This window comes from Sinohyriopsis cumingii, chromosome 17, assembly GCF_028554795.1.
Source record: "Sinohyriopsis cumingii isolate HCF-2022 chromosome 17, ASM2855479v2, whole genome shotgun sequence".
Classification (NCBI taxonomy): Eukaryota; Metazoa; Mollusca; class Bivalvia; order Unionida; family Unionidae; genus Sinohyriopsis; species Sinohyriopsis cumingii.
The window spans coordinates 97,474,157-97,492,955 of record NC_142977.1 but is presented as its reverse complement, the minus strand read 5'-3'; the positions used below and the strand labels follow the sequence as shown (position 1 = coordinate 97,492,955).

Below are 18,799 nucleotides of genomic sequence, written 5' to 3'. Positions count from 1 at the left end.
CAGCACGTCTGGACATCCTGGATGAGTTTCTTATGGGAAACGCCAAATTTTTCATACTGTTCTTCAAGCTACTGTTGTGCCAGGATGGAGTGCCGGAACTTGCTGACTATGGATCACAGGATCGCCAAAACATCTTTGACAGCTCGTTATGAGAGAATGCCATCACTGACGAGCTGCAGCATGTGTGCAAAACAGCTGATGCTGTCAATTTCAGCCAGACGCATTGCTTTAACCATGTTTGCACCTCCGTCATGCAGAAGAACATGGACACGAGTTTTGGGAATGTTGTATTCCTCGCTTAATTTGTCCAGTTTGCTCACCAAATATTCTCCTGTGTGTGATTCATCGAGAGGCATTGCTGCTAAAATCACCTGTTTCCACTGAAAGTCTTCCATCAGCCAGTGTGCCGTAAGACTCGACAAGGCTATACCAATGGAGAGGTCTGACCATGCTAAGGTCAGATTGAGCAGAAACTAAATCACACACCTTGCTTTGTATCACCTTATGCATGTCAGGTATCAAAGATGTGGAAAAGTACTTCTGACTTGGAATTTTGGAGCGCGGTTCTGCCTTGGCCATCAGATGTTGAAATCCAATGTCATCAACAACGGAAAATAGTTACACATATACTGTCATGAACTCTGCAATAGCTCTGTGCCAACTAATAGCTCACAGGTCATCACATGCAAATGGCTGCTTCCAGCCCAGCATGGCATCAATAATCTGAGTACGAGGAATTGATGCAGCTGCTGAGGTTAACTGTGCAGCATCCTTTTCTTTTTTACCTGCCAGAAACAAGCCATGTTTGACGATGTGCTTGCAGCGCAAGTGCTGGACAAGATCTGATGTCATATAGTTTTTAGAATCCTTTCCACCTCTGGAAATGCATGCTTTGCAAAGTGTGCAATTTGCTTTGGACTTGACTACATTTACTTTGAAGTAATCCAGACTAAACTTGCGTGTTTCGAGTTCGACATTATGCATAGGCTTGGTAGTATATTTAATGGTGTATAATCACTAGTCAATATTAATAATCCAAATGATTCGAGCTCTTGAAACAATGTTTTAAATCAAGTTACTACTAAGTTATCCACGTGGTTGGATGGATGCACACACCACGCTGCGAGTCACGTGCTGAAGCAGCACAACAGCTGCGGTATCCAGGGGTAATGTCGCTTATGCTGGCATGCCAATATCAATGCTGCATAATATTTGTATGTCAGCATTCAGCTGCTTCATCATGCAACCGCTTTTTGTTGATCAGCAGCATTGCAGGACTGGCTAAAGAACAGATTAACTATAGTGAGTTACAGTGTCGTAGTAATTTCGCTAGCTATCTAATCTGCCTAGCTATCTGCTAATGTGTATGCTGGAAGTTCAACAGCCACACAAGGCCTCATTGGCTGGTTGGCTGCTGTGATTGGGATGAGTGCACGAATAGTATTGATAATTTGTTGTGTGCAGACAATCAGCAGTAGCATACAGCAAGTGTGTTAAAAAGTATTTCCTTTTAAGAATATAATGTCTTTCAATTAACCCCCATATCAATGTTTATTCCTTAATTTCCACTATTTAATTCTGATTTAAAATTCAAGCCATGTCAAGATGAATGTTATGACTGAATTTATATTTTGGAAATTTGCATCGGTACAGATTATTTCTGCCACTACCGACTATACTGATTGTTCTAATAATCGGCCCGATTAGAAGCTTGGCCGATTAATCGGTACAGCTTTAAATATTATCTGTAAACTTCTGGATGAAAATTATCGACAGCTATGGACTTTTACAATGTTGTCCAGGTACTAAGCTAGGTCAAGAAAAGATGATGTAAGGTCTATCATGACAAATAATAGGATATCACAGCACATGTTATTCAATCCACTTCGTATTGGATCACACCTTTGGATTGACCCTGCAGAAAAATGTCCACATACAGTATACTGTAACATTTATTTTTCCATGTGTATTTCTTGAGAATGACCTTACAAAGAGTATAGATATGCAAGGACTGAAATAAGGTGAAAAATCAACATTTATAGGTGTGTGTATGATTTGGACTTTTAACGTAGCTTTAACAATTTTTCAGTCATAGTGCTATGATGTCTGCAGTGTGGCAGTTTATAGTGATGTCTAGCACTGGGGCATCATGCCGCAGACATGTAGCATGATGTCCCACCCAGTCACATTATCCTGACACCAGGCTGACCAGTCCTAACACTAACCTCTTAATGCTGAGTGCCAAACGAGGCAGCCATTAGTATCATTTTTGCAAGTCTTTGGTATGACTCGGCCGGGAATCGAATGCCTGACCTCCTACATCTGAGACAGACGCTCTAACCACTACGCTACTGAAGCAGTCACATTTAAAGGTATGTGTAATCAAATTCTATAAAAAAAACTACACCCATTACTGAAATAGAACCGGATGCCTACATTACCTATATGACTTGTACTTTACAAGCATCTAGCAATTTATATTCGACTCTTACTTTTTCTTTCTATCAGTTGATCAATGAAAAGGTGATTCCTTATTACAATGATTTGTTAGTTTCGAACCCTGGCCGAGTCATACCAAAGACTTATAAAAATGGTACTAACAGCCGCTGTTAACTTTTCTTCTTCCTTGTAACTATCCAAGATTGGCCAGTTTTACCACAGAGAATTGGGAACGAGCCAGAACAATTAAAACCTTTTACACTCAATACTTTAATCAGGACCTTCATAAAATTAGAAGCAACACCACACGAAACAGCATTCTGTTAGGTCTGTGGTACATGGCATCATCAAATGTAATATGATCATTGTTATCAGCATTTTGCTTTCCCTGCAGTTGTTCCTAAATTTCATGTAGCTATATATTCTATACATATCATTTGAGGCAGATCTGTACATTATACACTAACACTGCCTGTACTTTTGTTTCAGATGGTGGTAGTATAAATTGAGAAAAGCCATGGTGATGGAATAAAGAAAAAAATAGCAGGCTCATTAGATTATATATATATATATATACACACACACACACACACACACACACACACACACACACACACATGTACAGTGTTTCCCTTTACCCTCATTTGCACTTCAGAGACCCCCAAATTTTTAATATGACCCCCAGTTTTGATACCAAAGTTTGTTTTTTACTCAGTCTGACCCCCTGTTTTGACACCAGGGAGATTTTTGACTCTCACTCTTACACCCCTAGGGGATACACTGATGTACCACCATGTTGGCCAATTCTGTGCATCAGGTAATTCTGCGCAACGATACATCATTTCTGTAAAAATGTAAATGAAGATGTGATTTCTAAATGTCAACATGAAGGACCCACTCCATGACCTTCTTGAACCTGTAACCCAGAAAATCCTTATTACTATGTATCTTTTAGGATCATACAAATACATTATATAAAAAATGGAAATGTATACCTTAAAAAAAATCTGCAACTTAATCCAAGTTTCCAATTTTGCAAGAAGTTGTCCCACAATTAGAAAATCATCTGCAACCCAAAGTGTCAACCATCCACTAGAACGGGATTCTCAAGAAATTCCCCCGCATATAGTCTGTTTCTAAATTCTTTAGTCATTTTTCCCCATAAACAAGATGTTGTAAACACATTAGATCCTATTCATTGTTCTTTCTCTTCCACATAAGAGCTTATTTTTTATAAAATGCTGAACTTTACAATTTTTTTATAAGATCGGTTTAGTCTGCTTAATATCTCCTGCCATTTATTGGCATTGTTATGTTGAATTTTGTAATGCTAGCTATAAACCTGACCTAATTACTCGACTGAACTGCTGACAGAAACAGTTCAAAGCAATGTATTTCATTTCTATAGCCCGAGGGATAAACATTACATCTTTTCAAAGTTGTGCGCAGAATAGGCCGACATATCGCGAGTCATGAAAACACTGAGTGGTATCCCGTGTGTCCAAAATTATTATTTTGAACATAATATTCTGGTGACAATTGCCTCTTTTCAAATTGTAAGCATTGCAGTATTTCATTTTCGTCAATCAGTCGAATTCGGTATGCGGTATGCTTCAATATTGGAGACGGAAACCTTATGTACGCAGAGATGCCCCCGACAGTATATGAGAGAGAGAGAGAGAGAGAGAGAGAGATTCTCAGGACCATAGCATCTCGATTCTTTGCTCACGATTTATTTATAAATACTGCGTGTATTACATATTACGTAAAGGCTTGTTTCGCTCTTTGCAATTTACCTATTTATAAACAAATTACAGTAGTATTACTATTAGAACAATACGAGCCACAGTACAGTAGTATTACTATTAGAACAATACGAGCCACAGTACAGTAGACCAGGAGCAATCGAAATTAAAGTGCAAATGGTCGTTTCTTCTAATATTGCATGATCAATCAAGTGACTTCCCAAATATGAATTGTATCAGTATGGATATAATTTAAACCCATTAATGTTCGTTTTAATAATCTGTATTTATTATCTACCCTTACCATCTATTGCGGTAAATATTGGAAGCAAGTCTGTATTATATACCTCTTTACAAGAGAGCATTATCAAGGGAGGTAATTCTGCCTCACGTCACTTTACTAGAAGAGGTGTTTATCGAAACAGGACACAAAAGCATAATAAATACAGTAGATCTCCCATGCTGGTACACCCACGAGGTCAGGCACGCACAACTGAATAGTTGATACCACTAGAGAAATTCAGTATAGCAGAAGTAATACACAAATGTATTGGCAATTGGAGAAAAAAAATAGTATTAAGTCGATCTTTTCAAGCTGTGTCACCACCGGCTCTTTTTGTTGTATTAGTTACAACTATGTCAAATAAAGAAGTACTGAGTGTTTGTTTAAAGTATCACTATGTAATTTTCAGACATTAGGGGAGAGTTTTTTTTGGGGGGGGGGCAATGAGAGATTGCGTAATGGTATTGTCTGATACGCTCTTTGTAATGAAAGTTTTGTGGTTCGTATTTTACAGTTATTTCACATAAAGTTTTAACGTTCGAAAATACCGACTTTTCTGTAATACAGTTTACTTGAATTGTAAAATGCATTAATGGACCAGATAATGGGGTCGGAATAGGTTGGTATTACAATATTTCGAGCCTTGCTATTTTGCCATTTGAATCTATGGCCTAATGGTTAGAGAGTCCGCCTCGAATGAGGAAATGTTGCGGGTTCGAACCCCGGCTGAGTCATACCAATTTTTTTTTTTATATAAAAAAGGTAATTAAAGCTGCCTCGCTAGGCGCTCATCGTCAAGAGATAAGTGTTAGGACTGGTTGGGCTGATGTCAGGATACTGTGACTGGGCTACATGTTTGCGGCATGATGCCCCAGTGCTAGACATCACTATAAACTGCCACAGTGTAGATATCGTAGCGATATGACTGGAATATTGTTACAGCTACGTTAAAAAATCCAGATCACACACACACACACACACAAGAAATATGTGCTCAGAGAATATATCTCTGTCTTAAGTCATTGAGAAAATTATTATTAACCCAGAAATTATTGGAAAATGAACAAAGTTATAAGTATGACAAATGTGATCTGTTGTACTGCAGATGTTAGGCTTGTCACGGAATGTGTGTGTGTGTGTGTGTGTGTGTCTGTGTGTGTGTGTCTGTGTGTGTGTGTGTGTGTGTGTGTCATTGCATTATATATGAACAAAAATGTACTGTTTGATTAGCGCCTACCGGATTACTCGAGGGTGGTTTATTTTTAAAATTCGAGTTCGTTTCACCCAGTGTTCCACGAGCAAAGTGCTTGCAGTGATAAACCCGATAACGTCCACTTCTTTGGATGTAGATTTTCAACAAAACACTTAGAGTAAATTGTCATTGTGTTATCACAACACATTCAGTTTTGTCGGGATGCTGTCCACTTTAAGGTTGGCTTCCTGAACAAAACACAAAGACTGCTGAGCAAACTTTCTTACAGCGGGCTATGCCCAACCGAACCAGATATTGACTGTGTGTTGAAAAATACATAGCCCACACTAATAACCTTTTACGGACGGCTTCCTGACCAACAAAAAGCATGTACGGCAAAGTATCTTAGTGTGATTGTGTGTTGAAAAAGACACACACACACACACACACACACACACACTTTACTCGGTACTTCTTTCACTGAGATAGAGACAACTAATTCACACAGAAAGCCTGTGGCAAAATATCTTGAAATAATGATTTAATGCAAGTTCTTTATTGCCAAAGCATCTTTGCATTACTGCAGCCGTCTTGAATTTCGCTACTGGTATCGGTCATTCATGGTGTGTACCTGTTCTAGTGTGCAAAGCATTATGGTAGGTTACGGCACCAGACTAGTAAAAAGTATGCTTCTGTGCCAGTGGAGTTTGCAAATTTCCCTGTATACATATCTCAGCTGAAAAACAACCAAGTAAAATATCAGATGTATGAACCACTCTTGAATATATGGGAATTAACATTAGCCCATATGTTACATCAGGGGTCCCAAACTCAAAACACCCTGAAGGCTGCATGAGGGCATTTTCGATGGTCCAAGGGCCGCAACACCACCTTGTAACGTCAATCGTTTTGCGGGACACAGGTAACGGGTTGGCAGACCGAAAACGGCCCGCGGGCAGCGTGTTTGAGACCCCTGGGTTACATTGTGGGACGCTATGGACGAGGGGAAATCTTATCTTAAAATGGTCTATAGATCTACATGGATGGGTTATTCTAGGAACAAGGGGAATTTAACATGGGATTGATTTTGTCCCATAAATCTAGAAATGTAGAGTTAGATGGGTCACTCTGGTGACAAGTGAAAAAGTTGTTGTTGTTATAGGGTTTAACGCCATTTTTCAGCACAAGATAGGCCATACATGGCGGCCAGTATAAATGGTGGAGAAAGTACCCGGGAAAACATCGGAAAGAACCACCGACCCACGAGAAGCTACTGGCAAGCTTTCTCACGTACCCATGTTGGTTGAGTCCGAGACTCGAACCCACGCAGACAGAGTTGAGACGGCAGTGATCCGTAACGGTGTGCGCTTTAGACCACTCGGCCACTCGGGGGCCCCCAAGTGAAAAAATAATGTTAAAATGTTTATCTACAATTAAGCACACCGCATATACCATCATCATGCTGTATGTAGTTGCCAGTACTCCATCATGTACTATCCAACACCCACACTAAATTATCAATGCGTTATGTGTTGTCACCAATACCCGATTACTGGGTCTGCCGTCTGCTGTCTCAGTGATCACATAGTTTAATATTTTGATTCTTATGGATTGCCTCCTGTGGAACATGACATTGACTTCATCACAAGACCTTTTGTTTTGACTCCCTTCAATAATGTGAAATCGCTGGGCTTATTTTCCATGGCTTGGACAATATTGTGTGCATTTTCTTTATCAGTGCAGTCTTACATTTAACGTAGAACATTTAGTGACCTGTTTTGAACGTGAATACTACAGAAATGGTTTAAAAAGGAAGGTGGTTTTATTTACATTAAGATTATTTTCTTTAGTACAGACACGTAGTGTATCGGTGGCCAGTTGACACTGTAATAGATCATTGGAAATCGCTACATATGATGTGATGATGGTAAAGTGTGTGGTCTTGGACAGTAGATGAAGGGGTATTGGTCATAATACACTGCATGTTGATGCTATTGAGTGGGTCTTGGAAAGAAGAAGACTGCCACTACACACGACGTGTGGATAGTATTGTGTGGGGTGTCGGATAGTAGATGACAGGATATTGGTCATACACTCGGCGCGTTGAAGGTATTTGGACGGTGTTGGATGGTATATGGTGTGGTATTGGTTTCTACATACGGTATATGGATAGTATAATCTGGGGTGCTTGATATTAGCTTACTATGGAATTATCCAATGTTCTTGACTCAGAATGAGATAAACATGTTTACAAAAACAAAATCAATGACTCAGGTCATGTACAAAATGAACTTGATTTTGGACAATGTCAAGTCCAAAATTCGATTATCCATAGCATTTAATGTATAAGAAAACTAACAAACAATGCAAATTAAATATACTTAACAGTATATGATGGGGTATTTGTCATTACACACGACGTGTTGATAAGTAGCGTAGGGTATGGATATTAGACGACTAAGTATTGGTAACTACACGTGGCGTGCTGAGGGTATGTTGTAGGGTGTTGGATAGCAGATAAGGGGGTCTTGGTCCCTACACACATCGTATTGACAGTATAGTGTGAGGGTTTTGATAGCTGATGACTGGGTATTGGTCACTACACAAGGCGCGTGATGGTATTGCGTGGGATGTTGGATAATAGACGGCGGAGGTATTGATCTCTAAACATGGTTCATTGATTGTGTTGTGTGGGGTATTGGTATAAAATGCTAACTTTACATTTCCCGTTGTCCTAAGAGTGGCATATCTAATCCTATCTTTCTTAGATTGATGTGGACAAGATCATTCTATGTTAATTTTATCTTGTCCACCTAGTGGCTCACCAATAAAAACCTACGGACCATTTTATATAGGATTTGCACTTGTCCTTATAGTGACTCGCCCATATAAACCTCCAGACCATTTAATAATGGATTTCCGCTTGTCCCCAAAGTGGCTCACCCATGTAGCCCTATGTATCAGTTTAATATATGACTTCCACTTGTCCCCAGAGTTACTCATCCATGTAAACTTATGGACCACTTTACTATAGGACTTCCACTTGTCTCCCAGAGTGTCGCACAATATGAGGCCCATACAATTAAAATATGTTCTGCCTCTATTCCACAGTGTGAGATTTTTGTCTGCCTTTAATGTTTGGTGGGTCTAAAACCCACTTCCATCCCCCTACCGTTTTCGGAAATTAACGAAGTGCCATAACAATGTATTCAAACTATTATAGCCATATATTTATGATAGTTATGTTTCTCTGACTAAACCTCGTCCGAATGACAAAATCAACCAAAAGTATTCAAGCTTTAAATTTGAGTCAGAGATTAGTTTTTGTTCAATCTGACATGTGTTGCCCAGCGGTACCTCCGCCACACAAAGGTCTGCTAACAAAAATATGTCAAACGATATTGAAATGAAGCTAAAGTCAAGCTGGTTATATTAATATGAAAAGAAACAAACTTACAACAACAACAAACAAACACAAAGAAACACAACTTATGTATCACCCATGAGCAAACAATACTGTGAAATAAACGAAGAAAGGTAGTCAAAGAATCAACGTTGCCAAAAGAACATATGTCGCCACTGCAGCGTGGTGGAATTATATTAGTTTGTCTCATCTGTTGTGACATGTTCAGATATGTGGCGCCCTAGACTCTTTTAAAAGTAATCTTCCCTTACATTTCAGTGGCGACATCTATTTTTTTGATAAAGTTGGTTAGACTGACTAGGTACCGGGTTTGTGTCATTTGACAGTAGTGTATGCGCATTGAGGGATGGACATTTTTTTTCTTATAACCATAATTGTATATTTGTTTTATTTCGTTAGTTTAACTGGTGTTGTTTTAGTTTGTTTCATTTAAATACCATTCATATCGTCTGGCTTTTGACTGTCAGTCGTATTTTGTTCATTTTTGTAGCATTTGTGTTCGATAAGCATTCATTGTTGTTTCATTGTTTTCGTTAGTATATGACATTTGTTTGCCTTGCATGAATGTCACTTGATTCATTTGATGTTTTGTTCCATTTGACTTTAGTCAGTTTCAGTCATCATTGGCTTGTTCTGTTTTTGTTTTGCTTTATTCCGCTATTTACATCATACTACTTTTGTCTGTTTAGATTGTGATTCATTTATTTCAGTTTTGAATATTAATTGGTGTTTCTGAGCTTTATTCTTTTATTTTATAAGCGTGTTTATTCAGATCAGGTCAAGCGTTGGGAAGTTGGGTTTCCAAAACTTTAAAAGGGTCCCGACATTCCTCGAAAGGGCATCGAAGCAAAACTCACAATGACCATAAAACTCAGTAAACATGCTCAAGAATGAAGCGATGGTCAAATTTAAAGTGTCAACGACTTTACTTGTGCGTGTGTGTTTGTGTGTAAGGTTCTTTTTATGGGAGAGGCCAAACCCGACCGCCCGACCCATCTGGCTGCTTTTTTTCATAGCCTTTTTACATTTACTTGTTTAAATTTCAGTTTTTGCTGCGGTGCTGACCATTTATAGTTATGCCTTGCGTGAAGATCCAAATTTTCATTTGCTGACGAGAAAAACGCCTACTGCATCCATGTGTGTTTAGAAAGCGATGTTTAATCATATCATTGTATGCTTCAGATATAATTTTGGCTTGAATGATTGCAGAAAATGTCTAGATAACTTTTTGGATAGCTAGATATGTCTTTGGAGCTTTGCTTCTATAAAGTTTCCTCGAAGCGTCTACTATCTGTGTAACAGCAGTCAGTAAAACATTTTACAGGACACTTGTACGGCGAAAACCTCACGGAGCCACGTGAGTGTCAGATAAACTGGCCTGAACCTTGATACCCACTTAGTGTTCCCGAACACAACCTAAATTTATCCGTTCGTTACCGAACCCATAATTACTTTAATAGATTTTAATTGTTGAAAATGTATTAAATCCGAACTTATGTAAATATTAATAACACAGGAAGATCGAGTTGGATTGAAAGACAAAAAAAAAAAATTGGATTGAGGATCATAACTACTGTTGATTATAACAGTTTTCAATCCAAATTTAACAAGTAAAACAATACACTTTAGCGAAGGAGAAACACAATGAATCAACTAGTTTCTTTTTTCTCCTTTTTTCTATTTCTGAATGTAGACTTTTTTTGAAAAGATAAAGAAGATATTTAAATACTGTCTTCAGATCACATAGTGGAAAATATCCGCCTTTTAAACAGCAGTAATCAATGTTTTAACGAGGTAAAACCATTGGTGCCTACACATGATGAGAAAGACTGAATGAAATAGTGCAAAACCCAAATTAAGGTTATTTATCCTCCTTGATTGTTACACGGTGTATTTTGGCCAAACGACTTCCTACGACACAGCACAAAAGATACGCTGCAACCAATAATTGAACTGAGATGAATAAATCGATTACAGTATTGTAATTATAACTATGTGAAATTAATTAATCAGCTGCCACTTAAACAATTATATCTTTTAAGCTTCTAAAACTTTCCCCCAAATTTCAAAATTGCTTCGACTTGGATTTGGCTTGGATTTTTGTTAACGTAGCTTTAACAATTTTTCAGTCATATCGCTTCGATGTCTGCAGTGTGGCAGTTTATAGTGATGTATAGCAATGGGGCATCATGCCGCAGACATGTAGCATGATGTGACATCCAGTAACATTATCCTGACACCAGGCCGACCAGTCCTAATACTAACCTCTTAATGCTGAGCGCCAAGCGAGGCAACTGTTAGTACCATTTTTGTAAGTCGTTGGTATGACTCGGCCGGGGATGGAACCCACGATCTCCAATGCGGACGCTCGAACCACTAGGCCACATGAGCGATATCAAAATTGCTTCGAAATAACCCTTATAAAGAAATGTACATGTGATCACATGCACACGTGTCTTTACACGACGATGTTCATCTTTTCAAACCATAAAGATCACTGATGTTGTCGATGAGTAACCGCAATTTTACACAAAAAATGTAAGCTAAATATGAATCGTTTGAACTTTGTTAATTTTTAGTGAAGTTTCGAAAACTAAAATCAATATAATTACTTGATATGTTGGAGGTCGATTAATTTTTTCATTAGAAATGCATAGATCCTGCTGTGCTAATGTGAAGTCATATGACCAAAAATACATGGCGCATTGACCAAGAAGGGCACTTGAACAGTAAGCTTAAATGGACGTTAAATAACCCGGTTTGTAAGTGCTGTTGCTATCTGTTAATGATATAATTTCATATCGGAAATAGGCGTGTATGTTGCAACTCCTTTACATGTATCTTTATTCATGGTCATTTATAAATGACCAATCCGACATTTGTAATATTTCTCTTACAAAAGAAGTATCCAGTCATGCAACATTGAATGCAGCTTCGATTTCGAATGTGAAAGATTTATCGGACTTTTTGTACCACCAGCAAGCTGAAGAGCTCTTCCGTTTACTTTTTAACACTGAAACATACTTAAACATTGTCTTTGCTATGTTATCGTCTATAGATCCACTAGCATTCATTGTTCTGTGCTATTCTACTGTTACTGACAGAGCTGCGTTATGGTAGAATTGTAAATGGCATCACTCAAGAGTTAGGCAAACTTGACTCGGGGTACTATGAAATTTCCCTTTACTTTTGACATTGTTCGTTTATCTAACAACATATCTAAAACGGATTTCTGTTCTTTTGACACAATATTAACTTTAGATATATGTTCTTTGGTTGATTTTTTCAGGTATTTACATATTTGTAATCGACCGTGCTTTTCGTATGGATCAATAACAAAGCTAATAAACCAATACCAGTGATATATTCTTTTTGAGCTCAGCGAACTTTTATAATCTTGTAATGTTACAGTTTTATCTTGTTCATGTTTAAATGTGTCTTATTTGTCTCTTTTAAATTCCTGCGAACGTTTTCCAAGTTGTTTGCTAAGTATATACGTGGATCCTTCCATCAAGAAGAAGTATAGTTATGGATCCTTCCATCAAGAATAAGTATAGTTATACGTGGATCCTTCCATCAAGAAGAGGTATAGTTTATACGTGGATCCTTCCTTCAAGAATAAGTATAGTTATACGTGGATCCTTCCATCAAGAATAAGTATAGTTATACGTGGATCCTTCCATCAAGAATAAGTATAGTTATACGTGGATCCTTCCATCAAGAAGAAGTATAGTTATACGTGGATCCTTCCTTCAAGAATAAGTATAGTTATACGTGGATCCTTCCATCAAGAAGAGGTATAGTTTATACGTGGATCCTTCCATCAAGAAGAAGTATAGTTATACGTGGATCCTTCCTTCAAGAATAAGTATAGTTATACGTGGATCCTTCCATCAAGAAGAAGTATAGTTATACGTGGATCCTTCCATCAAGAAGAAGTATAGTTATACGTGGATCCTTCCATCAAGAAGAAGTATAGTTATACGTGGATCCTTCCATCAAGAATAAGTATAGTTATACGTGGATCCTTCCATCAAGAATAAGTATAGTTATACGTGGATCCTTCCATCAAGAAGAAGTATAGTTATACGTGGATACGTGGATCGTTCCTTCAAGAATAAGTATAGTTATACGTGGATCCTTCCATCAAGAAGAAGTATAGTTATACGTGGATCCTTCCTTCAAGAAGAAGTATAGTTATACGTGGATCCTTCCATCAAGAAGAAGTATAGTTATACGTGGATCCTTCCATCAAGAAGAAGTATAGTTATACGTGGATCCTTCCATCAAGAAGAAGTATGATTATACGTGGATCCTTCCATCAAGAAGAAGTATAGTTATACGTGGATCCTTCCATCAAGAATAAGTATAGTTATACGTGGATCCTTCCATCAAGAATAAGTATAGTTATACGTGGATCCTTCCATCAAGAATAAGTATAGTTATACGTGGATCGTTCCTTCAAGAAGAAGTATAGTTATACGTGGATCCTTCCATCAAGAAGAAGTATAGTTATACGTGGATCGTTCCTTCAAGAATAAGTATAGTTATACGTGGATCCTTCCATCAAGAAGAAGTATAGTTATACGTGGATCCTTCCATCAAGAAGAAGTATAGTTATACGTGGATCCTTCCATCAAGAATAAGTATAGTTATACGTGGATCCTTCCATCAAGAATAAGTATAGTTATACGTGGATCCTTCCATCAAGAATAAGTATAGTTATACGTGGATCCTTCCATCAAGAATAAGTATAGTTATACGTGGATCCTTCCATCAAGAATAAGTATAGTTATACGTGGATCGTTCCTTCAAGAATAAGTATAGTTATACGTGGATCCTTCCATCAAGAAGAGGTATAGTTTATACGTGGATCCTTCCATCAAGAAGAGGTATAGTTTATACGTGGATCCTTCCATCAAGAAGAAGTATAGTTATACGTGGATCCTTCCTTCAAGAATAAGTATAGTTATACGTGGATCCTTCCATCAAGAAGAAGTATAGTTATACGTGGATCCTTCCATCAAGAAGAAGTATAGTTATACGTGGATCCTTCCATCAAGAAGAAGTATAGTTATACGTGGATCCTTCCATCAAGAATAAGTATAGTTATACGTGGATCCTTCCTTCAAGAAGTTGTCAAATCTGGTTGTTAGTCAAGATAAGGCGTTTGTTCAGTTTTGTGTTCTTCATATTGGATTTCTTTGCGACAAAATTTTCAGGTGAATGCAAACATGATTTCAAGAATACATGATAATTAATCTTGACATTCTTTCAATTAAGCATTAATATCGACTTAAGCCCATCTTAATCCTATGTTGAGAGGAGTAAAATGTTTGTACTTAAAAATTAATTTAAATAAAAAGGTTACGTGTAAATCATGGATACTATGACATGTCCAAATGTGAAATAGACAAAGTCAAAACCGAACTCGAGAAAACTATATCTTACTGTAAACCATGTTGAAGAGAATACAGCAATAAAGAAAACAAGTACGGAGTGCAAATCAAGAGTAAGGGAATAAGTGTAACAATACTAATTACACGGAGCATACTTAAAGATGCTAAAATAATGGAATGTTTAGGATGATTCACATACCAATTTTAAAAAAAATAATTAAATAAAAAAATCACATCAAATACGACGTTGAAAATACTCGGTGTCCCATGCATTTATGACTAATGAGATGGCTAAACTTCCTCAAATCCTAAAGGCGTGGATGCAGGAAATTTCGATATACCGTAAAGGCGTGGGTGCAAGAGATTTTGATATACCGTAAAGAGATTTTGATACACTGTAAAGGAGTAGATGCAAGAGATTTTGATGCACCGTAAAGGCGTGGATACAAGAGATTCTGATGCACTGTAAAGGCGTGGATACAAGAGATTCTGGTATACCGTAAAGGCGTGGATACAAGAGATTTTGATACAAGTTAAAGGCGTGGATACAATAGATTTTGTTACACCGTAAAGGCGTGGATACAATAGATTTTGATACACCGTAAAGATATTTTGGTACACTGTAAGGGTGTGAATGCATGAGATTCTGATAAAACGTAAAGGCATGGATGCAAGAGATTTCGATATAAATAATGTGATGTCATATGCTTTTATTGACTTATCCGATCCAGAACAAAAGAGAAAGTGTTTTTAATGGTCTAACACTAGGTATGTAAAAGCTCGTGACAAGAGGTCTAAAAATTATAAAATGCTTCAAAAATATAGTTTCAATTCAAGTAAGTACACACAGATGAAAATTCGCAAATATATGTTTCTCATGCCGTTGTCAATTAACTTTTTGTAACACATCAGAATTGTTAAACCTTGACCAAGGCTGGTGAATTGTTCGAAAGTACTGTAACAGTATTGATATTTAGTTCAGAATGTAGTCGAATACAAGTTTTTAGCACTTCATGTGCTAGTCAAGATAACTTTCTCTCCAGAAAAGGAATGAAAGAATTGCAATATGATAATCCTGTCTCACCCTATATGTTCCACAACAACCATTCCAACAGTGTTTCATGTTGCATGACGGACCTAATTTTCAAGTAATTTTACTTGGGTATGATCCCCCACCTCATGGACTCATTTTGATTTTGCTTTAATTCAATAAAATCTGGTTGATAGTTTATAATAAACTACATAAACGCAACGTATTGTTCCTTACTCCATCACTATTACGAATAGTAGTTATGGCTAGCATGTCCGAGTCAGATGGTTCTTAGAAGAATTTGCGCGCGCAGCGATCGATTTAACTGGTCCATTTGACGTTTTAGGGCCAAGTTTTCGACAAGTCCATTATGAGATTTTTAGGTTACAACAGCCACAAAGCAGTCGTACATTGTAATGTATCAGATGATAACATCTTTCTGTGCGCATGCGCACAAACATGTTCTCATTTGTTTCTTTGTATTTGTGGGGTATTGTTCAGTGTCAACTTTTTAGAAAACAAAAAAGGCATTTGCTCATGGAGTACAGCAGTATCAAATTGTTCAACGTGGGTTCACTTAATGTGGTCCACTTAGGCTGAATTGCACGATTACACTAACAGTATTAGTGGTGGTCACAAGATTAATTGCATTCCCTTAAGACATGTCGCTGGATCAGCACTTTTTCCATTCAGGTCATGATATTTATTTACAACAACAAATCTCGTGTCCTCCAGAAAAAGATGGGAAATTTCAACACACCCTCCACCAGAAAAAAAAAGAAATTGATGTAAAAGGATATGTGTATTAAAAAAAATGGAATTGCGGATACGGCAATCGGTAGATTGCGAGAGAAAGAAAAGTACTGAAAGAAAATGCAGAATCGTTGATGAAATGCGGAATCAAAAATGCGGAACAAAAGTTTATCGTAATATATAATTTGCTAACACAAAACCTTTATAACAAGACTTAAAGTTTTATAATCATAAATGTAATAATCATAGTTTTAACTTTCTTTATTAAATGCTGAAGTCAAACATGAATGTTAATGTTTTTATTTGCATATATCGCAAACGTAACTGGTATAATTTTTCATAACCCATACACACGTGTTGTGATACCAACTTGGACGATTTTCACAAACAATCCAAGCATACACGTTACGTTTTCCTAATTTCCTATCTGGTGATAATGCTGCGTTGCATACGTGACAGATACAATGTTTGATTCCGCACTTTACCCACGATTCCACATGTCCATTCCGCACATTTTGTACCCGCATTACACCCTTTGCCGATTCCGCAATTCGGCTTTTTACAGATACCCGATAAAGGACTAAAAAAATAAACTGACATAGTAACATGAGGTTTAATTTATCTGAATTACGACATGAAGAGAAGAAAAATAAAAATAAAATAAGATAAGGGGATGAGAAGACGAAAATTACTTTTGTTTTTGCTGGCTGTAATATTGCAATGACATTAAAGGAGGATGTTGTTGTTATTGTTGTGGGGTTTAACGCCATTTTTCAGCACACGATAGGCTATACATGGCGGCCAGTATTAATGTGGAGGAAGAATCGTGAAAACCCTGGATAGAACCACCGACCCACGAGAAACTACTGGCAAGCTTTCTCACATACACATATTGGCTGAATCCGAGACTCGAACTGGCGCAGACAGGTCAGATGGCAGTGATCCGTAACGGAAAGCGCATTCGACCACTCGGCCACTTGGGGCCCCCAGAGGAGGATGTAAATCGTTTCACGAAGAAAACACTGTAAAATGTACCAGTACCGTGAGAAGCCGACTTGACCAGATTAATTTGCATCCAGTTTGTATTTCTATTTTGAATAGCCGTTGGTCTCAGAATTATTACCTTATGTAAATCTAAATGGTCAGGACATTTTACTAAGCCTAGTCTATTTGACATATTTTGTATTTTAATCGAATATTATGTAATTGCTATTAATCTCAAACAAATTAAACCAACAAATCTCATCCTTGGAGGATATGCAATGTAGGAAAGAAAGAAAGAACAAAAGAAAGAAAAGATTATACTGGCGTCACGCTGGGTTCATTCTGCGCTTCAAAATGATCTCCCAAAGTGGTCAAGACTAAAAGCAGTTAACATCTCTCTCTCTCTCACACACACACACACACGCACGCACACACACACACACACACATACACACATACATACATACATACAAGGGAAAATGTAATTGTTGCAATTTTTGCATGAAAAGTTATCAAAATGTGGTATCATTCTGAGCTTTGGATATTTATTTTTCATTTTTATTTACGTAGCGGTTTACACTATATTTTCCACAAAATATCAAGGAACGTTTCACACGAGATTTGTACTAAATTATATATTCATTTCGATTTCATACGGAAATTCGTCCAAATTAGGAATTAAAATATACCCATGTTACTCTGCGAATTGGGGCCCCGAGTGTTGTTGTTCTAGGGTTTAACGCCATTTTTCAGCACAACATAGGCTATACATGGCGGCCAGTATAACTGGTGGAGGAAGAACGCCAGAAAACCCAGGGAAGAACCACGGACCCACGAGAAGTTACTGGCAGGCTTTCCCACGTACCCACGCTAGCCGAGCCTTGGACTCGAACCCACGCAGACAGATGATTTCGGGGCCTCGAGTGACCGAGTGGTCTAAAGCGCTCACCGTTACGGATCACTGCCATCTCGCCTGTCTGCGTTGGTATGTGAGAAAGCTTGCCAGTAGCTTCTCGTGGGTCGGTGGTTCTTTCCGGGGTTTTCCCCGAGTTCTTCCTCCACCAGTTATACTGGCTGCCATGTGTAACCTATCTTGTGCTGAAAAATGGGGTTAAACCCTACAACAACAACTTTGCGAATGAATTGTAAAGTCAAAGAGCAAAAACAATATTAATGCAGCCCTTTTTACTATTTTGCTTTATGCATGCAGTTATACATTCAATAATAAGCGAAGGTCTACTTGAATAATCTATATTCGACTTAAATATTGCAAAAAGGAACCAGTTAGCATTTTGTGACAAAACGTTATGTGAAGTTTCATGTTTAGAAGCCTAGTGAAGCCACGTTTCCTGTTTGTAAACAAAATAAATAATACTGCAACTCTTTCAGTTCGTTGATTTATACTAAATATTTCGCTTGGTGTATATGCAGCGCACACCCTTCTGTAATGACAATCGTCGTTCGTCCGTTTGAATTAAAGTCATTATCGCCTATCTGCATGCAGGCTCGTTAAAACTGTACGCCTTTACGTACTCTAAAATGTATGCGAT

At 37.7% G+C, this 18,799-nt stretch overlaps 1 protein-coding gene across 2 annotated transcripts in view; it reads right to left on the bottom strand.

Moving 5' to 3' along the window:
• The window catches only part of LOC149779505 (PAN2-PAN3 deadenylation complex catalytic subunit PAN2-like), a 141,814-nt gene that overhangs the window by 120,015 nt on the left and 3,000 nt on the right, over positions 1-18,799 (bottom strand). Inside the window, exon 1 of one of the 2 annotated variants that reach the window (XM_089940205.1) lies at positions 4,489-4,567. The exons of the other annotated variant lie outside the window; for it this stretch is intronic. Coding sequence (XP_089796331.1) covers positions 4,489-4,549 — 61 coding nt within the window. The 5' untranslated portion in view covers positions 4,550-4,567. Of the gene's footprint in view, positions 1-4,488; positions 4,568-18,799 lie in introns of those variants that run through there. 2 annotated transcript variants of the gene reach the window in all.